This window comes from Parasteatoda tepidariorum, chromosome 6 (genome assembly GCF_982258835.1).
Source record: "Parasteatoda tepidariorum strain Cologne lab strain chromosome 6, Ptep-v5.0, whole genome shotgun sequence".
NCBI lineage: Eukaryota > Metazoa > Arthropoda > Arachnida > Araneae > Theridiidae > Parasteatoda > Parasteatoda tepidariorum.
This window is the reverse complement of record NC_141760.1, coordinates 55,880,069-55,906,581: the sequence shown is the minus strand read 5'-3', so window position 1 is coordinate 55,906,581 and position 26,513 is coordinate 55,880,069. Positions and strand designations below refer to the sequence as shown.

General features: G+C 28.3%; 1 protein-coding gene across 4 annotated transcripts in view; it reads right to left on the bottom strand.

Annotated features, from left to right (window-relative positions):
• The window catches only part of LOC107452791 (serine/threonine-protein kinase mig-15), a 100,229-nt gene that overhangs the window by 31,623 nt on the left and 42,093 nt on the right, over positions 1–26,513 (bottom strand). For 2 of the 4 annotated variants that reach the window (XM_087165890.1, XM_087165892.1), the window contains exons 4-16: positions 20,840–20,884; positions 20,172–20,252; positions 20,043–20,091; positions 14,714–14,775; positions 13,550–13,640; positions 12,282–12,354; positions 12,140–12,197; positions 10,287–10,341; positions 9,943–10,194; positions 9,738–9,813; positions 4,431–4,621; positions 3,400–3,575; positions 2,110–2,363 (exon numbers count right to left, since the gene is read on the bottom strand). In XM_087165890.1, the coding sequence (XP_087022016.1) occupies positions 2,110–2,363; positions 3,400–3,575; positions 4,431–4,621; positions 9,738–9,813; positions 9,943–10,194; positions 10,287–10,341; positions 12,140–12,197; positions 12,282–12,354; positions 13,550–13,640; positions 14,714–14,775; positions 20,043–20,091; positions 20,172–20,252; positions 20,840–20,884 (1,463 nt within the window). Of the gene's footprint in view, positions 1–2,109; positions 2,364–3,399; positions 3,576–4,430; positions 4,622–9,737; positions 9,814–9,936; positions 10,195–10,286; positions 10,342–12,139; positions 12,198–12,281; positions 12,355–13,549; positions 13,641–14,713; positions 14,776–20,042; positions 20,092–20,171; positions 20,253–20,839; positions 20,885–26,513 lie in introns of all 4 variants that reach the window. The other 2 variants (XM_087165889.1, XM_087165891.1) reach the window with 1 other exon arrangement.

Below are 26,513 nucleotides of genomic sequence, written 5' to 3'. Positions count from 1 at the left end.
AACTTTAACCAGTTGAAAATTATCTTAACAAAGTAAATACTTGTAATAGTAGTAATCATAATTAAACCTACAAATTTTTAAACAGAGAATTCTTTTCGAAATAGAATATGAATAAAAAGGCAGTGTTTTTAAGGAATGGCGGTTTATTTTTACAATAAGGGCAAAAAAGACGCATTTATTGGGATCAAAGGGGTGTTAAAAAACGCTTAGAGAGAACACTATATATATATATATATATATATATATAACGAGCTTCAATGGCTATCCAAAATACTATCAAAAGTAAGTAGAACATTTTAATCCTAACCAATGAAAATAAAATCCTCTATTACTTAAAAATTTGATGCTTTTACTTTTACAAAGACTTAAAATTGTTCTCTTTTCCATAATTTAAAAAGATACTGTTTTAAAAGATAATTATATTTGAAAAGAAAGTATGTATTTTTCTAAACATTAATACTATATAAAGCATAAAAATTACAGTGCTAAGTCCCATACCCGGATATCCGTTTACCGGAAGGGTCTTTCTCAACTTTTACACTTTTTAAAATCAAAATAAACAGAAGTCTTTGTTCCTTATAAAAAAAAAAATTTTTTTTCTCTTCTACATTTGAGACTTGAATAAAAATATGCAAGAAAGAGAATCCTCTGTTTTTCTGCTAATTTCTGCTTATATTTTATTTTTACCAAACTTCCGATTTTTGTTCTATTTTAATCCGATTTTTACTTCAATATTAAAAAAAAATAATTTCTATCACGGAAAAGAAATTTATTTCACTACAACATAAAAAAAGTCATGTATTTTTTTCACATTTCGTATAAATGGATTATTTTTCGCCAAGAATCATGCACTTAATTTCAGAGTGCGCAAAAATTTCACAATTTTAAAAAATAGCAGATTTAAGACAAAATTATCACGACTATAGTAGGTCATTAATTGACCATTCAAAAGACAGATTCGAAATTTACGGATCGTAATAATGTTCTATTAAAATTGAAATTAACATTGTGGAAACCCCAAACCATTGAAATAATGGTCGACAAAACTACAGGGAGAAAAAAAATTCGCAAATCAAGTCATCAAAAAGTAATTCTACAAATGAGCGATTGAAAGTTTACCGTGTATGATAATGTAGCATTAAAAAATCATGAAAATTGGTAACAATAACTGACAAAAATACGATAGTAAATCAACGTGAGATTGCTGGTGAATCATCAATAATTGAGTGCGAAATGCGCAGTTCGATGTTTGCTGATTAAATGATGTTGCATTAAAACATTGAGATTTTAAAAACAAACTAAAAATCCATTTTAATAGCTACCGAAAAACGAACGGCAAAACATGAATTCACAATGGAATCGTCCCTAATCGAGTAGATTGAGAAATGATTACTAACCAAAATGCATGATTCAGAATTTGTATCAAGATTTTAAAAACCACACGGAAATAGGTAACAAAATCTTTTGAAATAGCACAAACACGCAAACCACATGGATTCATTCGTTATTTATTAAAATTAACATTCATTGTATTTGTTATTTTTGTTGAATTAGGAGGTTTTCATATTTGTTTCCCTTAAAGCCCTTATATCCAGAAAAATCTTTTTTCTCGACTTGCCTAAGTCTTGCCGATTCCAATTAACATTCATTATCATGTATTTGTTATTTTTATTGATTTAGGAGGTTTTCATATTTGTTTCCCTTAAAGCCCTTATATCCAGAAAAATCTATTTTCTCGACTTGCCTACGTCTTGCCGATTCCGAATATGAAACTTTCCACTGTACATTTTTTATAATAATAAGACTATTTTAACACATATATACTAACCACTACTATCCAATCTGCAAAATGTACTCTATTATTTAATTCAAATTTCAAGTATATTTTTAGATTTAGTAATTTAACACCTTTAACAAGTTAGTTAATGTTTCTATTGATTCTAGTTAACAAGTTAACATTACTACAACACTACTATATAAAACTGAAACTATTCAACTTACTATTTAATTTACTATTAAATAAAAGATGACTATTAAAATAATCAAACTAATTTTTTCAGCTTACAAAACAATTGAAGGAAAACTAAAAAGTTCAATTTAATGTCTTACAGAGGTCTGGGTGGATCAGATGCCAGCAGAGTGCCATCATTTTGAATTTGACCTTCATCTTCCTCCTCCTCCTCTTCTTCTGAATCGGATCCATTTCTTACACCCCCAGATTTATCAGAAAGTATTCCATTAATTCCAGGGGGTGTTTCTACTGAATTTGAAGAAAGTCTACTATTGTTATTATTTTGATTTGATACACTACCGGCACCACCTATTGCAAGTTCATTTAACTGGGCAGCTAAAATTTCCAATTCCTGCAATGACAAATCAGTAAATAAATTAATATCCAAAGAATCCGAACACAGTATATGCAAACATGGCAAACACTTAAGAGAAAAACAGCAGAGTTAATTTTAAGCAAATTGTGGTTGATAATTTTCTTAATGAAACAAATCTACAGTTTTTGGAAGAACAACAAATAAATGAGAAGACAGTCAGGACAATAACAAATAGAAAAATTTAATAAATAGCTGAAATTTATATTGATTTTAAACCAATAACTTTAGCTATTTCAACAAATAGAGTAATAAAAATGGAAAAATGCTCAGCTTCTTATAAAGGTTTGAAATAATTTAAACAGAGTAGAACTAAAATTATTAAGATAACAAATTACCAGGATTATCAACAATTACTTCGATTGTAGTACAAGAGAGAAAATGAATAATAGGTGGTTACAAAACTTCCAAGGCAGGGAGCAACACAAGTGAATTTGATTTTAAAAATGAAAAAAAAAAAAAGATCAATAGAAACATTAAATTAACATTCAACTGCTGTTGCACGGTACCTCAGAATAGGATTTTTATCCATAAATATTTTTTCAAAAGAAAACTCTGGTTTCTTTAAATTTGTAAAGCCAAATATTATATCTTGTAAGCAAAAAAAATATCACTGAATGAGGATGGAAACATGTCAATTTGACAAAAATGTAAAATTTTTACAACAAATATATATATATAATAGATGTTAGAATTATTTAACTCTTATCTCAATAAATGATTACTCTTACTGACAATTCTAAGACTGGTTATTTTCCAGGTATGATATAGGAGTTTTTTAAGTTTTTGTAAAAAAAAAAAAAAAAAAAAGGCAACTATTTTTCTACTCCCTGCCTTTCATAGTCAAAACAAAATTCCTGGACAATTCCAGGTTTTCTCTGTTCTCCCTGACCCTTGGGAGCCCTGTTTATAGTAGTTTAAAAAAACAGAAACACCTTCTAAACATTTTTAAATACATCACAATAAATATTAACAATCTAAAAAAAAAAAATTCTAAAATTAAAAACATTTATACTTCTGGTCTTCTTGCAGGAGGTTTAAAAACACCAGAACTTCTACTTTGCTGAGATGATTGAAAAGGAGTTCCTTGATTTTGATTGTTCCTAGGAGGAGTGGCTGCTTTGGCTTTTCTATTTTGATCAACAGGAATAGGTGGCAAAGGTTTACTAGGAGGTGGAGGATCAGGAACAACTATAAAGACATAACATTTATTAGTTATCAAAGAATGAAAACTAATAACAAAATGTTGTATGAGTTCTATTAAAGCTTTGAGTTAAATTGCTTCTTTTGTGCATAAAAAAGGAATGTTACTTTTTTTTGCTCTAAACTGTCTTTTTTAATGTTAATAACAGTGAATTAAATTTCATTGGAACAATAAAGATCATGTTACGAAGCTTAAAAGTACAGGGTAAGCATAAATAAAATACCACTTTGTGATGTTTGCATTAACAGGATAAAAAGTTTTTTGTAAAATCTGTTTTTTATTTAAATAATTATAAGTTAGGTAATTTTGATTATAATTTTAATCATAATCTACCTAGGTGTCCTAAAAATGCAAGATTGACTTCAAATAAAAACTCAAGCTCTTGCAATAAAAATTTGATTAATAAAAATATAACTGTACTTAATTAAAAACTCTTTGGCAGGTTTTAGAAGCTCTAGTGTTTCTCATTAGAAAAGTTGCTTCACATTTCTGTCTTTATTAAAAGCACATTAGCATAGTATACTCTCAAAACAAGTTGAATGAACAAATTAAATTAAATCAATTTAACTAAATTACATCAGAATTAAAGACAAATTTTTTTGGATTCTTTTTTAATTACAATAATTTGTTATAATTCAATTTGTTTTAATGTAATTTAATCAGTTGTTTGGAATTTCTTCAATAGAAATAATTTATAGTTATTTTGCTTGCAAAATTATAGATGTCGTACAGTAAATTTAAAAAAACAATCCATCATTCAAAAAAGTGGCAAAATAATTCTAATTTTAAAGAACAATAATGTATAGTTCTAAAAACAATTAAAGAAAGCCTTTATAAATTACCAATAAGCCTTTGTGGTGGTACAGAATGCCTAGGAGGAGGGGCAGGCATTTCAATTTGAAGAGGTGGTGCAGAAGGAGGTTGAAAACTGCTTCCTGGAGTCCTAGACTCATTGGTAGTCAAAGTTCGACCCTCCTGAAGCTGTTGAAAGTTCCTCCTCAATGTGGAATCTTGCTGCACTGGCTCAATTGAACTGTAAAATACCCAGTTAAATTAATGTAAAATGATAATTATAGAATTCAATCTTTAAAGGAAAAGTTATTCAAATATACATGAAAGTTTTCAAGTTAATAAAAAAAATATAATGTTCCGTAGGTAAATTTATCAAAATAAGTTATACACTAAAAAATTAACATTTATTATACATAATAATAAAATAGGTAAGTCAGTATTTATTATTTTCTACTATGGAGCTTTATTAGCGATTAGTTCATTATTTCAAAGCAATGGTGATTGAAAAAAAAGTTGTGGTGTGCTTAAATAAAAAATACTTAGTGCAAAAAGTTACTGGTCTTTTATTATTATTGGTCTGTAAAAGATTTCCAAGTTATTGGTTTGAAGTCTAACACTGTAGGAACACCAGAAGGAAATTATTGAAACTATTAAGATTGGTTAACAAGCTTTAACAACATTAATTTATTGTATTATTCAATATTAGAAAGATTTAAAGAAATCAACATCTTGGCAAAGAATATTGTAATTAAAGCCATGTGACTGGAAACCATTAAAAATAATTTACAATTTTTTTCAAAGGAAGCTTAATATATAAAAAGCAATCCAGGGATCACACAAAGCTTTAATCTAAAACAGAAGCAGAAGAGCTAGAATTTTTTTTTTATTACATTTAATAAACTTAATTTTAGATATTATAAAAGAGGAAATGAATAAATAAAAAATTAAAAAAATAAAGCTTTAAAGTAATTTGGATAGTAACGGATGAAATGAATATTTAGGTCAAGGATAAATTTAATTTTATAGAGGAAATTAACAGTTGTATTAAAGAGTGGCTTTGCTTGAATAAAGAGAAACCTGCTGATACAGCAAAAAATGATAAGTGTGTTTCATTTGTAATGTTATACTTATAATTCAGTAAAGCAGCTGCTTCATTGAATGACAGGATATCGATGGACCCATTGTGGTCTAACCTTACAGGGTCTAGTAAAATACATTGCAGAAGCATAAATGCTTTCCCACTCATCGATACAATGCATTTATTTCGGCTTTGACATAACAATATTGTTTACGGTAGGGGTGCACAACCTTTTTGAGTGAAGGGCCACTTGCACAGCAGGCTTGCTAACGAAGGGCCGCAGATCTATTTAGACATGTTAATAACAAATGTAATAATGTTTATTTAAACCAGGGGTTGACAAACTTTTTGATCATCGACCCCTACATAATTTTTCGAAATCTCCATCGACCCCCATAAAAGTAATTTTCTGTTAATTAAGATAAAACTCTATTAGATACTGTGTTTGTACATTTATTTTATGATTTTGAATATTTATTAAAGTAATAGTACATAGTGTAACAATAGTTTTATGAAAAATATTTTAATGTTGAAATATAAATACCTTAATATTTATGAAATAATAAGTAATTATAAGTAGAAATAACAAGTAAAGTAACTACGGATTTATTGCTTCTTAATCAATGACATGGGTGTGCCTGGTTTTTTTTTTTTTTTTTTTTGCAAGGTTCGTTGTATTGGGTTCAAAATTGGTCAATTTTAATTTTAAATCCGCTTGAAACTCCATATTTAATTCATTTCTCTTCTTAGTTAAGATTGAATTTACGTGACTGAAACCGGCTTCAACCATATAGGAACTTTGAAATGCTATCATAAATGGCTGAGCTATTTCGTAAAGTCTTACATATTTTTGCATTATATTTATATTTGTCCAAAATTTGCTTATTGCTAAATTTTTAAAAAGCGTCTTTGCTTCAAATCCCCATAATAATTCAGCAAGCTCATCTTGCAGATTGATGTCTACGTTTTCAATTTGAGCAGAAAATGGCACACTAATCCAATCAGGGATGTCTATGTTTTCCAAATCAACAAAACGCAGTTTATAATCGTCGCTCAATTTTTGAAGATTACCTGTATATATTTCCAAGTCTTCTTTTATTTTTAATTGTCACACATCTGAAAAACACTGATAATCCTTCGACCAATCGACCCTTCCGGTTCGGATCGACCTCCATTCTACCGCCTGGCTCAGGTCGACCCCCGCTTATGTTAAATAGACCCCTGGGGGTCTATATAGACCACTTTGGCGACTTCTGATTTAAACATTAGCGTTCAATTTTTTTTTTATCAATAAACTTAGTAATATCAATAACTTAGTAGTGTTCCACTATTAGAATTCATTCAAAAATAAAAAAACGTATACTTTTTTTTTTACAGAAAAAAAAACTTGCTATTTTTGTCATATGAACAATAGATTTATCAAAATAAATAAGCATTGAAGAAAAGAAATGGTTTTTTTTTTTATCATATCGTGCAACACGAAAATTCATTTTAGAATTAAATTCTAATAAATAAAAAAAAACTGCAATGCCCACAGAATGAAAGTCGGAAAAAGTTTAGTCATAATTAAGTAATATAAATTCAAATTAAATATTTTAATTGAAGAAAATTTATAGGTTTTAAACAAAAGCCTAAAATAAAAAAAAAACTTTGATAGTTCAAAATAAAATTCAGTGCTAATTTTGTAATGTGCTTTATGATTTGATTTTATTAATTATTAGATTTTTTTATATCGTTAACAGTTTCCTTTTTTTTATCGAAAAAGATCACTTAAGCAACAAAAAATTGAAATCTAAACTATAAACAGTGAGCAGTTCAAAAATTCATGTTTCCGACATTTTATGAATTTCTTAAGTTGTAATAACATTGCATTTAATTTAGGGAGGGATGTAACGAGTATTTGGCCCTTCTGTGAAAAATTCAGTTGGTTGAATGATCAGTCAAATATTCGGCAGAAAATTTTTTGAAAATGTATTTTTAAATATTTTTTTAATTTTTGAATTTTTATGGATATTACTTTTTAAAAAAAAAATTATAATCAGACAAGTCAATTTTGTCATTTTTTCAATACTTTGAGAATTGAGTTTATTATCACTCTTTCCCTGAACTGTAATATAAATAACCAGTAACATAGAAAAGTTTGATTTTCAGTATTAAAGTTTTGTTTCAGGAACTAAGAAAAATTTGTTTTTTCTGTTTTTCTTTTTTAAGGCATTTTTATTATGACTCAGCATTTTTTTTAAAAATAAAGTTACTAATAAAATTTATTTTATAGCAATTTTTTTTTCTGCTAAAATTAAGGCAATGAGAAAAATTTGAATTGAGATTTTTGGCATAAGATTTTCATTTAAAAATTAAGAACGCTTTTTTTTCTATCTTTTTATTTTCTTTAAATTAAAAAAAAACTTTTTTTAGACGTTTTCATTATAACGGAGTAATTTTTAATAGCATTTCTTTCTTAATTCTTTTTTCTTGGCTTTTTCTGGTAATTGAAAAACTGAGATGTTCAGCTTAAAAAATTTTTTAAAAAATTAAGATTGATTTTTATGTTCTCTGTTTCACTTTTCGATATTTTCAAAAACGTTCTTGATTGGCCTTATTTTTTAGAGTTAATTTATGAACACGTTTTTCCAGGAAATATTATTCTGAGCATTAAAATTTTAGTTTCAGTGTTTAGTAGCAGTAAAAGATTTTGCTATTTGGCCCCAAGTGTACGGCGTTCAGTCGATTTTTTCTTCTTTTTTTTTTACCGAATATTTGATTTTTCATCAAATCACAATTCATTACCACATTCGACCAAATCATATTCGTTGCGAAAATAAAAACGGAGGAAAAAGAACTAGAATTTAAGATAAAACTGTACCGAAATACCGTATCAAAAATGGATCGTTTAATTGCGCGATTAACAATCACGTGTCGTAATAACATCATAGTTAAATAACGGCAAAATAATGTGGAAAAGCATAGCAAAATAATGTGGAAAAGCATAGAAATAAAAAATATATTTATGCTACACTCAGCACGAATAAAGCGTTTCAAATGCATGATTTAAAATTTGTATGTCGTAATAGAACAATTGGAATTTTTTATAATACGTGGGAACGCTTAGCAATAACTGCCGAAAAAAACTGTTGGAAAAAAAAGAAAGAATTGCAAAAAAAAAGATAAAAAATCACTTAGATTTAAGATGAAATCGTCACAAATAAAGTGCTCAAAAAGTGATTATTTAAATTTGCGATCTGAAACTCGCGTCGTAATAAAAATTCGGGATTTTCGAAATCACGTAGAAAAGCGGAAATAACTGTTTGAAAAAATCATTTATTTTTACGATAAAATCGGCTTAAAGAAAGTGCGTTAAACGTACATTTACTAAAGAATCTGTTAAAATTGATTGTGTCAAAACGTGATGACTTAAAAATTGCGATTAAAAATTGCCATTTTTTAAATTTTTTTTAAATTGTGTTTAGAAGCTCTCGCGGGCCGCACTTTAGTAGTCGAAGGGCCGCATTTGGCCCGCGGGCCGCAGGTTGTGCACCCCTAGTTTACGGAAACATGTCGGATGAGCACCCCTGTATTCCATCAAATTGTACTGATATTTTTTTCCTCTTTGCATTTGCTTCTATTCTTTGTCTTGTATTTTACTAAAAAATCAATACCAGTTAAAATTGATATGCATCTTTTTTTTTGAACTTATAATCCAGTTTTTAAAAAATAAATAACATAATTACAAACAATATAATTATTTTATTATACCACGAATAAAACTTTTTTATTTACCATTTTAACAATTATTCTCGTTTTATAAACATGGATAATATTGCTACTAGCATGTGTTTTTAACAAAATTTAAATAATGTAGATTAAATAGTTTGCTTTGAAAAACTGTTACAAAAAAATTTTTATTTTCGTCCACTTCCTCAAATTCTTCATACAAGGTTTGAATAATTTTGATATAAAAAAAATCGCAATTCACTGCAGTTAGCAACAACTTCAGTTTTTCTCAGAATACGTAAATAATATCAGACAAATGATAAAAATATCCTCCAAACCATCTGATAATGATATAATTGTTACATCATGCTGTTACCCGATTTGATCGGTGGCATGTGGTATGATATAAAAAACGCGGCAGGACCTTACATTACCTCTATTATCTCCTTGAAAAATAGATTTTCTTTAAGCTTATTAATTTCTTTGTAGAAAACTTACTTGATGAAGATTAATTCAGATTGTTAAGATTCTACTACATTTTATAAGTATGTTAAACATTTTTACACACCTTGGCTCTCCAGCTAAGCCTACTTCTTCTTCCTCACCTTCACTGCCACTGTATCTATATTCTTCCTGAATATCTCCTAAATATAAAGATTAGCATTACTTAACATTATATAAATCAAGGTACCAAAAAAGGTATAAAAATAAAAGCAAAAAAAATCAAAGCAAACTAAATGAAACTAAGCAGCAGATTTTTTTAGCACCTTTACCTCCCCTCTTGTGCTTTCGACATCGATCAATGTGATCTTTAAGTTGTATACGGACTTGCCTTTCTGTGGGCTGGTCACGAATGAAAGGATGCTTCAGCAGTTGATCGGTGTATGGCCTTTGTTGATAATCTTTAACTAATACAGTTTCTATAAAACTATGAAATTTTTTATTCCATTTTTTAGATTTTAATCTGGGTGGAGGATTTCTTGGAATGAGGAACAATGCCCGCATGGGATGCATATCACATAAAGCTATATAAAAAAAAAGTAAAACATTAAAAGAAAATATTCATAGTATAAGGACTAGATTAGTAACTAGATCGGACAGTAAAATAAAAACATACGTGGTTGAGATTCACACATTTCTAAAGCAGTAATTCCTAATGACCATAAGTCACTCTAAAAAAAAAATATGATTAAGAATGCATGTGAGATACACAACAATTAAAAAGAAAATACAGCTGGAAATATTATCCCAATATCTAGCTTCCATTACAGTTCAATTTTATAATTAGGGCAGAGACATTTTATAAGAAAATTTTATTTTTATTAGAAAAAGGTTATGTAAGGTACATCTCCATAAAAACTTAAATTAAAATTGAATTCACGAGTCTCAAAAACAGGTGAATAGAGTATCTATTTTTGAACGTACTGGATTTAGAAGTTCATAGGATGCTTTTTGTTTAAAAAAGAAGCACGATTGATTCATATTAGCAGTTGGTGCAAATGATGGCTATAGTTGTCATCAGAGTGTGTATCATTTCAAACAAAAATCTTTTTCAGTGGATCTATTAATTACTTCTTTTTAAAAACCAACTCCTATTCCTAAATATCAGATTCATTGAAAAAATTGTTTCTCAACTAGTTAGTTCAAAAATCTATGAAAATCATCAAATTCCGAATAAGGGTCACAAAATCAAGACCAGCAAACACTTTAGTCCTTCACATATCAATTGCTGTTGCAGTTAATTAACGTCGCACTAGAGCTGCACAATGGGGTATTGGTGACGTCTGGGAAACATCCCCGAGGATGATCCGAAGACAAGCCATCACAATCTTGATCCTCTGCAGAGGGGATGGCACCCCCTCTTTGGTAGCCCGACAACCTGCACGCAAAGTCAAGCACTTTACGGTAGAACAGTTTAACGAGGACCAATACCGCACACCCTCGGTCAATACACAGACTAATCCAAGTGGTCACCCACCCACACACTGACAGCAGCCAGTGATGCTTGACTTCGGTGATCTGCTGGGAACCGTGTTTTAATCATCAGTCTACTGCAATTGGAAGAGAACATAGAATGTTGTGATGGGAAAATGAAGGGTATAAACGTAGAGTTTTCATGAAAAAACTGGGACAAAATGTGATACTTATTACTTCTAAATGTACAACTGATACTAAATTTCAGATGGCTGTCATAAACAAAAGTGTGCAAAATAAAAGTGTGCTTCAACACGTTCATTTGAATCTTAAGAAAAAAAAGTAAACAAAATTTACTTAATTACTGTTTAAAAAAAAAATTTTTAGAACTACATATAGGTACAATTTATTTAAAACATGACAAAATGCTGATATTGAAAATTTATAATTGATACCAATAATACTTGGATGATATCGACAACACTAAAAAAGCAATAGGAAAAAAAGATTTTAAAATTGCTTTTTAAAGAAAAAAAACTGCAAGGGGAAAAACTTTAAGCTACATTTGCAATTATATCAAATTTAAAATATCTTAAGGGACTAAGTTTGAGTATTTTATAAAGGTTTAATGAAATTATTAAAAATTAGGAATTATTAAAAATCATCATAGTATTTACAAAATTTCATATTTTTATTTTTTTTAAAGGTTTAAAAAGTAACTTCTACCTTAAAACTTTAATAATTTAATACTAAATCAATCATAAATAAGATTTCAAGATCAGAATAATTCTATAAATAAGTCCATTTTTTTCTTTACTACAACAGAGTTTTTATTCAAAAAATATAATAAAATCAAATTTTGGCAATATTCAATCTTCAATAGACTATGAAAAGTTATAGGTTAACACAAAAAAATATGTATATACTATAAAGAAAAATTGTATTTATTTCTAGCGAATGGTTAAATGCTATAACGTATCACCAAAAAATTTAAAATAAGTTACTCAACCTAAAGGAAATGTTTACTTAAAAACAGAAGACAATTGCAACTCTTACCCTATTGTCATAGGTAGCTTCAGGGTTCTCATCACAGGCTATGACTTCTGGCGCCATCCTACAAAATATTAACGTCAATAGTAAATATAATACAACAGCACTTAAATATTACAAACTAATAGAACTTATCTAAGGTGCTGACCAATATGGAGTGCCAATAAACGTATTTCTCCGTCCTATCGTCCTATCTAGCTGTGCACTAACACCAAAGTCAACTACAAGAGAAATAAAGTTTTATTACCTAAAACCATAATGCAATACAGAACAAAATACAACTATACAGCAATAGACATCTAATAAAAATAAGAAATCAAAATATAAAATTATCCGAGCTAAGAAAAATAAATAAACTTAGAACAAATTGAAATACATCTATGATTCTGCAAAGATAAGTGTGTAGCATAAATAAGCCCCTCATTAGAATAGATGTACATCTCATCTGCAAGTTTGTCAATGCAGTCTTCTTATATCATCAAGAATTGTGCATAATTTCAAAACAAATGGCAATGTAATTGTTAGCGCTGTTGGCGATTTTGAGTTCAGCTGGCATCAGCAACCCCGTTTCATGCTCACTTTTCGCTTTGCTCTCTTGCTCATCGTTATTCCTTTATAAAATTTCCATTATTGATCATATTATTAAATATTGTCCTATGGTTAATAATAACCATGTTTTGGAATTTCAGGATTCATTTGGAATCATTTATTAGATTAAGTGTTTTTGATATTGTTATTTTTGTTTTCAATAAGAGCTGCTGTTATTGTTTATGAGCTATTTCCTTCAGTTATATCAATTGTTACCAATGGCTAATTACTTATTAAGGTACGTTGGACCCTCCAGTAACCTTAACTGGTTCGTTCTTTACTAAATGCAGATTTCAAAAAACTACTACTTATTAACAGCAGTTTTTGTGCAAATTACTAGAAAATGACAAAGTAAAATGTTAAAGCATTCAATTAGAAATATTCCCTCAGTTTTGTTTCCTAGTAATACAGTTTTGTTTCTTAGTAATAGTAAGTTTCCTAGTAAGAAAATGACAAAGTAAAATGTTAAAGCATTCAATTAGAAATATTCCCTCAGTTTTGTTTCCTAGTAATACAATTTGAATAATTTATTCTTTGTACCAAAATTGATTCCTTTACAAAGAATTGACACTCTGTTGACATCTAATTCAAATAATGCTTGGATTACCATAAAATTGAAGATTTTACGTAGTAAATCAGACAAAGAAATTGGTAGGATACAAAATATAAAACACAGTTAAAAGATGACTAGATTATTTTTTAATGGGAGAATAAGTCGAAAGCAACAATATGACTACAAAGTATATTTGTCAAAGTATCCATGACAACATTAAAATTCTAAATTGAACAAGTTCTCAAAACAATATCAATCTAAACTGTCATACATACCTAGTTTAACTTCTGCATTATCAGTTAGAAGAACATTTTGGCCTTTAATGTCTCTGTGGATTATTTTATTGGCATGTAGATGACTAAGACCCTAAAAATATTGCAAATACAATTTTCATTATTGTTACATCAATTAGAGCAATGAAATAAAAATACAGTCAATTCGCTATAACTCGAATATTACTATAACTCGATTTTTTTATGAGGTCCCGACCCTTTTATCTTCAATTTCATGTTAATTATTCTCGATTACTCGAATTTTACTCCCTTTAACTCGATATTTTTTGGATCTTTTAAAGCAAGAAAAAAAACCTAGGAGCTGATATCTTGCACCTTCCTTTGCAACACACACACAATGTCCTTCGCACACTTCATGGAGAAGCTAAAGCTGTCCCTCTTGAAGTATGTGGACAGTGGTTAAATGAAAAGTTACCAAATCTACTTCAAGGATACAGTTAAAATGATGTTTTCAATATTGATGAAATGGGTTTATTTTTTAAATGTCTTCCAAATAAGACTATGATGTTTAAGGATGAAAACTGCTCAGGGGGTAAAATGAGCAAGGAACGTTTGACTGTCCTAGTTGAAAGAAATGCGTCTGGGACAGAGAAATTGCCCATACTTGTTATCGGAAAATACCGAAATCCCCGATGTTTCAAGAATGTAAAAATGTATCCTTTGGATTACAAGTCTAACAAAAAATTTTGGATGACATCAGTTTTATTTGAAGACTATGTAAGAAAATTGGATCGGAAATTCTTCACTAAAAAGAGAAAAGTGATACTCTTTATGGATAAATGCACAGCGCATAGTGATCCACCTAATTTGAAAGCAGTAAACTTGCAGTTTCTCCTGCCAAACATAACAGCAAAGTTGCACCTGATGGACCAGGGTATCATAAAGTGCTTCAAACAGTCTGATCGTAAATGGCTTGTCAGAAAAATGATCTTAAATATTGTAAGCATTTAGAGGATTTGTAATTAATAAGCATTAATTAAATAATCCGACAATATTTTGAAAGTCCAAAACCAAAACTAACGGTAAGTCGAACTTCTGATATGTCGAAGTTTTTCATCAGTCCTATCAGATTCGAGTTATCTCGAATTCACTGTATATATATATTCAAAATTTCACAAATTTATAAATCCAAAAATCCTCACTTACCCTCAAGATTTCTCGACAAATGTAAGCTATCCATTCTTCTTTCAGAGAATGTCCTTTGGTAGCTAGAATGTAAAAGATTAATTAGTAACTTTTATAAATTAAAACAGGAAATGTATTAGAAACTGTTTAAAGTTTATAGATAAAAGAAGGAGGGTGGAAGAAAACAAAAATCTGAAAATACCTAACAACTCAAAACAAGAAAAAGAAGTAAATAAAAAGCCTGTGGAACTATTTTGCAAGAAAAGAAAATATTTAAATTTAGTAACATACGGACCTCCCAGAATAACTTTTGATCTAATGATTAGATGTTCACGTTCTAGGACTCATTCCCAATGATTCATGGGTATGGTTTCAAATATGCTAATTAATTATTGCAAACGATATTTTACGTTACAAAATCAGTTTTAATTTGCACATATTTTACCATATCTTGGGAACTTTTTAAGTGAATAGAAAAATTTTCGTGAATAGAAAATAGAGAAAATAGCATGTTCGATCATAGTTATTCTCCTTTAATTATTATTAATATGAAAATAAGAATTCCATTTCAATAAAAAAATATTATAAAGATGAATTTTGAAGATATTAAGATTTTTTATTTATGTCTTCAAAAGAAAAAATATTGCACAGAACATGTTTAACTATTCTCATACAAGTTCTTAAGAAATAAATAAAGCAAACGCAAACTAATGCCAGACTATAACAGAATGAAGCAATAATTATGTGCAGTTTTCTGTGTATGTTGCCTTGTTTTCTCTTTGCAGATTTATGATTATCATACATATTAATCTCATTTATCCAATTTTATTGATTATCAACCACTTACATTTTAAATGAACACTATATTATCTATATATAAACTAATCAATGCATATGTGTAATGCAATCTTTTCCTGGAAGCAGAAAAAAAATTCTCTTCTCAGATCGCTTATTACACTTTTCACAAAATCAATAAACAGTTTTACCAGGGGTATGTCCAGACATTTTGTGAAAGGTCCGTTTTTCGTGAAATTGTGAAAAAATAACTCACATTCTTTCAACCAGGGTCCGCTTTTATGAATTTGTGCAAATAGGGTCCGTTATTGCAACAACAAAAAATTTTCAAGGAGTTTTTAAATTGTATAGACATACAAGATTATGCTCAACACTGTAAAATTGTAATTAAAAAAATTAAATTTTAAAAAATAAACAACAACTGCTCCTTCTAAATTAGAGATGCAACATACAAATATTTGGTATTTAGCCTATACTACTGAACGCAGAATACTAATTTCGGATGAATAATGGAAGAATCGTCTGCTGAAGACAAAACTTTATTCGTTTACATCCATCTTTCTTGTTTTCTGCCCTGGAAAGGGTTTATTCGATTAACAAAATAATAATGAAGATAAACAAATTTGTGAAGGGTCCGATTAAAAGAAAAATCATTTTGTGAAGGGTCCGCTTTCAAGTTAAAATATTTTGTAAAGGGTCCGTTTTTATGAAAAGATATTTTGTGAAGGGTCCGTTAACCAGGGTTCGCCAAGTGGGCCCACTTTGAAAAAACCCGCCCGGGTTTTATTGGGCGGGCCCACCTTGAAAAAACCCACTTGGAACGATAAGTGGGTTTTTTCAAAAAAAAAAATTTTTTTTTTACTAAAACTTATTGTTTTGCATTTACTTTTATATAATTTATAGTGCAGCATAAATTTGTCATGATTTATATGATTAAGTTTTTAATATTAGTAAAGTAAAAGAAACTGGAATCTTCATGTAATTTTATAGTAGGTATCTACTATTGAAAACTTCAAGTGGGTTTTTTCAAAAAGTAATATTTTAATGATATTAAATCAAATAAAAATTTAAATAATATACTCTGAAAAGATCAATTTTTCAAATATAGTTGCATGCTTTATATATTAATAAACAAGTTATTATTATTAATTCATATGTTTAAAAAAATTGAAAAGAAATTTTTTTTTTACCAAGTGATACATTAACAAATTTAAACAGTTTTATTTTCTGGCTTGAAAAAAAAAAGCTAAAACTTTTTATAAGAGAACTTTTTAAAATTATTTATCTAAAAATGAAATCATTTTCCTAGGGTTAATTATTTGAAAACAAATGGGACAAGTAACTGATACTCTTTATAATTATTCGTAGTTTTAATTTCACTTTCTATTAACCTTATTATAAAAACATGTAAGACCATTAAATATTTATTTCAGTTTTTTATTTAACTCAAGTCAGATGAAATTTTAGTTTTTACTGATTATAAATATTTACAGATTATAATTTTATAATAGGTAATATCCATATGTTTAATAAATATAGTAAATAAATGTGTGTGAAAACAAAAAGATTAATAAACTTGTTCCTTTTATATTACTGCATTTATATTTTATAATTCCTAATTTAAAAAATTATGAAACATAATGCACTTAACAATAAAGAAGATTTAAATAGGTAGTGATAATGTGTTATTTAAACTTAATATAAAATACATATAACCAGGGAAGAAGTAGCTCCTAATACTATCATTGGACACATCGTTGAAGTTAACAAATATTTTAGAAATGTGCATCAAGCACATGGATGGGCAAATGAAAAAAACTGCTTGATGACCCAATGACACTAGGTGGAATTCATATTATGAGCACGTAAAAACTTTTGCCAATAATTACCATAAATATGAAGAGATTGTTCTTGAGCATCAAAATGAATCTAATAATAATATGTCAAAAATATTAAATAATGTTGGGCTTTACCAATAAACTATCAATTGGGAAAAACAGATATCAATTGTTTCTTAAGCTTTAAAAAAGCTTCAATCAGAAAACATTTCAATTTCAGAAGCTGTTGAAATATGAATTAACTTACTATCGTGTGATGAATTAGAACCCCATAAACATTTTGTAAGAAGATTCAATCAGGCTGTTCAGCCACATCATTTATTAGCATATGCGTCCTGGATCCCGAAACAAGGGGACAATTTTTAAATGATGAACAAGACCAATTAGCAGAAAACTGTCTTTCTAAGCATCATCCAGAATTTCTGCCACGTGTTATGGCATTCAAAATTTCCGATCCTGAATACTTTCCAAAATCAATGATGCTTGAGTGCAAAAAATAGTGGAAAATTATGGCAAAAAAAAAATAAATAAATAAATACAATTCCTAGCTTCCACAAAATTTCTGTCAATTCTTTTTTATTTGATCTCAGCACCAGCATCCTCTGTCTCTATCGAAAGACACTTTTCAAGTTTCGGTTTGGTGCAGAGTAAACTTCGAAATAGATTAGGAATAGATAAAGCTACAAAACTCGTAAAAGTGTATCACCATCTAAGAGAGAAATGTAGACCCTTTGAATCTGTTGTATGATAATAATAATAAAGGAAAAAATTGGACCTTTTTTTTTTAAGTTAACTCTTAACATCTGCTGACAATTTTTAACTATTTGGAGAAAGTTTATCACAATTAAAAAACAGTTAAAAATTAAAATATTACTTTTAAGATTTTTTAAATATTATTTTTAAGATTTCATTTGAATACAATTTATTTTGTTTCTTTTAATCATGTTTAAAATAATGAAAGCAAGCAAAAAAAATTTCTATTAAGTGATACATTAAACAACAATAAACAAATTTAAAGTTTTATTTTCTGATTTTAAAAAAATAAGCTATAACTTTTTATATATGCTTTTTTTATAATTTTAAGAATAATTTGTCTTTTGAAACTATAAAGTTAAAATGTATCTAAAAATGCATATATTTATCTAAATATTTGAAAAAAGGGGCAAATAACTGATACTCTTTATAATTATACGTAATTTTAATTTCACTTTCTGTTAATCGTATTATAAAAACATGGAAGACCATTAAATATTTATTCCAGTTTAATTTTATTACAGGTAAAAGTCAGAAGAAATTTTAGTGTTTACTTATACAACTCTATTTAATAAATAAAAATATTTTCACAGTAAAATTTATGAGCACTAAATGAAAAAACCCAATTTTCCCCGGGTTTTTTCAAATAAAACCCAATTTTCCCCGGGTTTTTTCAATAAAACCCAGGTGGGTTGGGTTTTTTCAAAAATCCCCGGGTTTTTTCAAACCCTGCCGTTAACGGACCCAAATTTCTTCTAAACAGACCCCTGATTTTACTAAGAAAAAATATAATAACAAAAAGAACTTTCTTCAGCATAAATATAAGAAAGAGTATTACATACCTATTAAACTTACTAAACTAAGGAGGCATCAACGAATTTATTAAGATTACATGCAATTAAATTTTTTATTTAAAAAAAAAATTTCACATAAATAGGGCATAATCAATTAAATAATAATACATAACATAATAAAATATTAAACCTTTGTATGAACCAAAAATGTAAACGTCATGCAAAATCTAATAATAAATAAATTTACCAGTATAATTAAAGATCCTTCGAAACTACATCAACTAGTTATAAAAAACATAGATTCAAGTAGCTATGGCTATGCAAGCAGGGGCCCCCCATCAGGGGGGAAGGTGGGCGCACGATGCGCCCACTTAAAGCTTGGGGGGAATTTTTACACTAAATGAAAAGAAAAGTTTGGGGGGAATTTAGAATTTGCCCAAGAGCTTGGGGAGGATGGGGGCCACTGTATGCAAGGTGTTCCTTAATCAACGCATCTGATCTAAATTTTTAGAATCCTCCTCAAATATTAAATAAAAATACAACAAATTAATATTTAAATGAAGAAAAAACATTAAAATCTAACAAATATTTTCTAGGTAATACTATAAACAATAAAATCATTTGATGGCCAAAGGAAACAGAGAAAATTTTCATTTTTCATAAGACGATCAAACAGGTTTTGTTGTTCAGAGTCTAGTCTATCTTTATTTTGTTTGATTTTGAAAGCTTTTTAGCTTTTCCTCACTTAAAAATATTACGATTTGAAATTCCTTGTGTGAGTGTATATTTTTTTAGTTTCACTTCTTTTTAGGATTCCAAAAACAGGTAGACAACACTTACGGAACACTCTGCATGCAATACAATGAAAATTAAAGTTCCTTGTTTTTATTTTTAAAATTCAATTTAATAAAGCTGAAGCTTATTGTCTTGTGTGTGAGAGCTGAACAAAAAGGTTGTAGGTCTTAATATTTTTTTACTTATTAAAAAAAAAGCTTGCAAAAAAGCATTGCTGTTGTAGAAAAAATTTCATCATTTGTCAGAAGATTGAATGCACAATCTGCTGAAATTAAAATTCTAATCATAATTTATAAATCCATAAAAAACGGACATGTGTATGGTAAATTGGTGGACATTTATAAAAAATTACAAATATATAGGTATTTTGCTTACATTTTACAAGATCAGTGACAGAGCCAGCTCCACAATATTCCATGACAAGCTAAAAAAATAAATAATTAATTAGAAAATGTGTTGACAGTACTTATTGTTCATAATGAAAATCTAGTGATTCGAACTTACCCATAGCTTATCATCTTTTCCGGGAGGACTTTTCTGGATAAATGCACCATAGTAAGTAGCTATATTTCGATGATGGGAATACTAAAGGTAAAAATAAACGAATTACAATCACAGAATTAAAAAAAACTACTAAACAATTTTTAAGTGAAATATTGTTCGCCATAACAGGTGTTGACCCAAGTGGAAATTGAGGCCACTCTTCACAAAATTCTTATTCTAAAAAACAGACCCTTCACAAAAGTCAAATTTTCAAAAATGAATCTTTCACATAATTCTAATTTGTAATAACAAAAACAAGAAATTCACATAATTCAAAATTAAACTACTACTTAACGTTTTTTTTTAAATTTTTTGATGTAAGTATGTGTTATCCAATAGACTACTATCTCCAAATCTTTGACAATGATCAGGCAAGGAATAAAATGTAAGCACCATTAATTTTTAACAATGCATCGTAAAAAATATTTTTAAAAAAATATTTTAAGTATTTTATTAAATTACAGCATACACTTACTTAGAAAAAAAAATTTTACATTAAATATAAAATTATTTGCTAAACCTGAATGTTAATCATTAACTAAGAAATTTTCAAAAAATAATTTTTATTCCTCGCAAACATGGGATCTATAAAATAAACTCCTGCATGATAAAATAGCCAGTTTTCTTACCTTTTTCAGAACATTTATTTCAAGCTTTATTTCGTCCTCCTCATCCTAGAAAAAAAAATTTTAATTATTTTTAGGTACAACATCAATGAGAGAAAACATACACAGAGATAAGACAATAACTCATCTTAAAGTCTCAATGTCTCATTTACAAAAACTTTCATGATAAATTCTAAATAACTTAAACACCAAATGATAAATGTTTTGTAAATACAAAGTATCCACACATAAAATGGTTATATTTAAATTGTAGGCTAATTGAATAATTCAGTTCATTGCCAAAATCCGTCATGATTTTACTATGTTACAGGCTAATTGGAAAAGTCTTTAGTATTTTCAAATCATCCTAACATTCACTGCAATGCCACATCGTACTTTTAGGCCAATTAGAAAATAAACCATTCATTGTTCAATTAGGCAGATATATTTCAGGCAGTTTACAATAAGCCCAGAGAAATAAAAGATTATTTTAAATGCATTGCTAAAGGTTTATTGCAATAAGCCTAAGCAAATTTGCTACTCAGGCTGAGTAATTCGTTTCTTAATTAGCCTAATAGCATGTAGGCTTGAATCCTGAAAAAATATCAGACAAATTAGAAAATATTGGAAGACTTTTAGATAGCCTAAAGGCATGACAAAAAGCTGGATTTTTTTCATTAACGAAAGATATACATATCGATAAAAAAAAAATAACTTCGGAAGCAAAATGACAATACTCAATACCAAAGATAAAAATTTTTAAAAAAAATTTTAAAAATTATAAATATGGAAAACATACATTATTAGTAGCACTTCCAACACCACATTTGTAAGGTTTGAAAAGCTTACATTTTTGTAATGACATGAGCTTTTTTACTATTTTTTTGTCAAATTTTAAAAAAAATAAAAAAAATAACAGTTTTGTTTTAAGAATTTTTTGTGATTCATTGTATGAAAAAATACTGTTCTCAAAAGTATAATAGTTGGAATTATATATATAAATGTAAAATTCTTATTAATTTAGCACTTAATCCTTCATGAATCAAAAATTGAAAATAAAACACTGCTACAATTTTGTAGTAATAACTTGGGCCATTCCTCAAAAAACTAAGAATGGATGCAGTTTTTTAATATATCACTTCCATGCATTCATAATTTATTGGACTATATGTTTATCTTTTTAGAAACAAACAATTTATATCAGGAAAGTCGTTATTGTGAATTCAAAGTTTGCTTATTTGAAAATCTACTGTCAGGATATAAAGCAGTGACGTACATAGACATATGTGCGCCCCTTTGCAAGATTTAAAAAAGCGCCCTATCTGAAACTTAACACAAATGTTTTAAACTTGTAATATGAAACAAACACAATTAAGACATTCAGGTATTTATAATCATTCATTTAATTTCAATTTATATAATTTTAATTGTTTAAATGTCAATTAATAGGGAATAAAAAATTGCGATGCAAAGTCGAAAATTAAAAAAGAACTAAAATGGAACATTGTATGCTCTTACCGACTTACCAGATTCAAATAAAATTAATCTTAAAAATATAAGAAAGTAACTCACTATCTTACAATAATTATATTCAAAGTTTAGTTAAGAGTTATTTTTATCTGTAAAGTGAATTAAAAAATGTCTTATAAAAGAAAAATATATTTTTATTGTAATTCATATAGTAGAGATGCAGAGCCTTTTTCAATGAAGGGCTGAATGTCTAAGTATTAAGACATGTTGATGGCAATTTCAAATGCAAATTAAATCTTTTAATTTAAGATATTGTACATTGTTCAAAATGACTTAAAATAAAACAAACGCATTATAGCTCAAAATAGGATTTAAGATTCAGTTGGGATTCAGTTTACATTTTTAACTTAAGGACATTTATATTTAGTGAATTATAAGAGATTTTATTAATGTTAAAAAATCTTAAAACCGTTTTTTAAAGCAACAAAAAATTTTTAACAAAATTCAAAAACAGTAAGCAGTTTAAAAAGTCAAATTCAAATTTCACGTTTTGTAATATATTGTAATAAAAATATTAAGATTAAAAGCACAATTGAAAAATAACATTGATTGACGATAATAATCCGTAGAAACAAAGCACGTCATAGGTGATAATTAAAAAGACTGATTCGTAAATCGCATGTCGTTATATCAGAGGATTAAAAATATCAGGATATTTGAAATTTCGTGGAAAAGTGTTGCAACAACTGTTGAAAGAACGATAAAAAAATAATAATAATTTAAAAAAAAAACACTTTTTTAATATCTTAGATTTTCGATGGCATCAGCATAAATAAAGCGTTCATTGGAAATGCTTGATTGGAGTGTCGTATTAATAGATATTAAAAATATCGGGATTTTTAAAACCATGTGGAAATGCGTAGAGCCAAAACTAAACATTAGAAAAAAAAGCTTGGATTTACGTTAAAATTGGAACAAATAAAGCACGTCAAAAGTTATTAGTATTTTCCAATTCAAAATTCTCGAGTCGTTGTAATATCGTGTTAAAAGGATCAAGATTTTAAGAAACACAAGTTCGACAATATAGCCTTCTAAAGAACAATCGAGTCACTTGGATTTAAGTATGAAATGGACTTAAATAAAGAACTTCTAAAGTGAGAACCAAAGTTCGAAATTCAAGCATTACAATTTTGTCGTATTTAAAATATTGGGATTTTTAAAACTATGAAAATTCGTAGTGAACCACCGAAAAAAGCGAACGAAAAGGTTTGGCGCGTCCAAACCTTAAATGCGCAATTCAAACTTCCTGATTTTTGTTTTATTTTTTAAAATAAATTATAATAGTTTATTATTATTTTTATGCCCAGGTGCGACCGCGGGCCGCAAGACAAGAGCTAGCAGGCTGCCTGTGTGGTGTATATAGTGTATTATTTCCAGTTAGTGCGGCCTCATATCTCGTGTAAAAAAAAATCTTTTAACGGCAGAAAAAACAAAATTAAAAATTCTCAGTCATAGTTCATTAAAATTAAGTTTTGTTGCCATAAGCAATTTTGCAATTTTGGGAATTTTCTCAATAATATATTTTAAGAATTTATAAACTTAAATATTGTTAAAACTTCCACATTGTTGGCAGGTAGGCATAAAAAGATAATTTTGGTTTACAAAAAATCTGAAATTTTCAGTTCACTGTCGGAACTACACGAGTAATCATATCCAGACCAGTCAGGAAGCTGTATCGCCGCCAGTCATACAATGATGTTAACTAATTAACGGCAATAGAGTGTAAAAAAAAATATAATACATATATCAGAAATTAAAAGTGTGTAAGAAGAAAGAAAAAATGACAAAAGCTACACTAAAATATAATAAAGAGTCGCTTGCTTAAGCTTGGATTATAATAACAAATATTCTAGAACGAACGAAGCATTTAGTGATAAGAAAATTGTAAGCTATTGCACAGAAATTTCACTGTTGCTAAAGTGTAGCTTAGGGGTGCACAACCTGTGGTCTGCAGGCCACGAGCGGCCCGCGAGAGCTTCTGGACGCAATAAAACAATTTCTTTTAATTTGGTTATTGTTAAACATTATAATTCTTTAATTATATTTAATTAAAATTTATATTACTCTATAAAATGCATATATTTTTTGCACTTTCATTCTGTAAGCTTCATTTTCGTTAGAATTTATATCCCCCTCCCAATAATTATGTGTATATGTACATATAATTATGTGTATATGTACATATAATTATGTGTATATGTATATACATTTGATAAATTAATTATTGTCAGTTAATTTAGTTTTAAATAAATTCAAATGATTAAAAAAGCTCACTTTTCTGCAAATATGTTATTAGGTTTACTGATAAAAATATTTAATGCTTAGAACATTAATGTTTCTATAAAAATTATATTTGTCGTTATCATGACTAAATATGTGTGCGGCCCTTCGTTAATCTCCCTGCTGTGCAAGTGGCCCTTCACTCAAAAAGGTTGTGCACCCCTAGTGTAGCTAAATAATTTTATAATAATTTAACTTTAAAAAAAATATTGCGTAGAATAAAATAAATTTGGTTTTATTGTGTAAAAATCTACAAAAATCACCCTACGAAGTTTATTTGTGTTTTTCTGGCCTATGTTATTTATGCTGAAAATTTTAAAAGACGCTGGGGGTTGAAATACGTTATTTTGTCTTAATTATGCATTTATGCAGTTGAGACATCAAAATGAATTTTACATAGTTCCTCCATTTAAGAGATCCAAGAAGACATCGTACAACATGATCAATGCCACCAAAGCTTGTTAACTCGACTAAAAGCCCAATAAGATAATTGCACAGTGAAGACTCTTCATATGGTCATAACCTCGGATGAGAGAGTAGATCAGGCAGCAGACAAGTTCTTGACGGTAGACCTTGATCATACGGTAATAAAGAAGGCGCACAGAAAACGAACAAGGTCTTTAACCCAAAACGTAAACAGGCGAAAAAGACAAGTGAAAACTCGAACTTGTTAAGAAAGTCAGGACGAAATCGAAAACTTGATTAACCATTATGAGAAGTATTTTTATGATTCGCTTGGGGAGGAAATACAGAATCGGATATTTTTCAAACTCGCTTGTGTTAACAATTTAAAACAAGATACAGCAATTAGAGACAACATAAAAACTATTACTACGAACTAAATCAATAAATTTCTAATCATGGTGGAACCTTATTTATGTTCTAAAAATACTAACTGTCAAGAGTTTGGAGATTTTAAAACAGGGTGTAACTACCAGAAAATATTTGCAATAATCGACAACATACACATATTGTGCAAACATTTTAAAATTCCAAATATACTTTTTAATCCTCTTTAATTTTCTCCGAATAAATTGATGATGGATATTTGCTTTATTTGGTAGCATTTTTCGATGCATGGAAAATACAAGGCTGCCACCCAAGCACAATTTGAGATATAAAGCGTGCAGTATTTTAAATTCTCTATTAATTTTTTCTAACAAAATTCGGACAAAACAGTTTCGCAATAAACAGTTTTTAATAGGTAGTTAAATAGTATAGTTGCATGCAATTAGATTTTTGATAAGTATCAATATTTTTAGGCCATTAAAGGAATTTTTTAGCATCTTTCAAATCGGTTTTTATCCGATTAAACTGTAGTAAAATTCGATTTTAAAAATTCTAAAAACTGAGAAATGTGTAGTTTTGAATTAGTTCCTAAAAACAGGAGTCACATAATTTAATTGCTTTAAAACTTTGAGGAAACTGTCATAGAAGTTCTAAAAATTATCAGGCGACATTGCTCCTACTCTACTAAAGCGATACTTTAATTTTCTACTTCTTTTGAAAAATACTGTGCTGTCAAATAAAATAATAGCATTAAAAGTTCGTTAAATAGAAAAAATATGAGAAAACACAGATTAAAAATTTTAATGAAAATCAAAGATGGTGAGGGCAGAGGCCTCTTAAGCAGATTTATAAAAAAAATAATAAATAAATAAAATAAAAAAACTAAACAGAGTTTTTGGCAATATTTGTTTCATCTGAAATATAATTTTCACTAAAAACCTCATCGGTTTTCAATCTTATATAAATGATAGAAAATGGGCTATTGGCCATTTCATTTAATATCTTCGTCGTCACGACGAAAATGCGTATTTTGTTAGAACAGATAATAGCACAAATCGATCTTCGGTGACATTTTTAATCACCAGACCAATCCATAGCA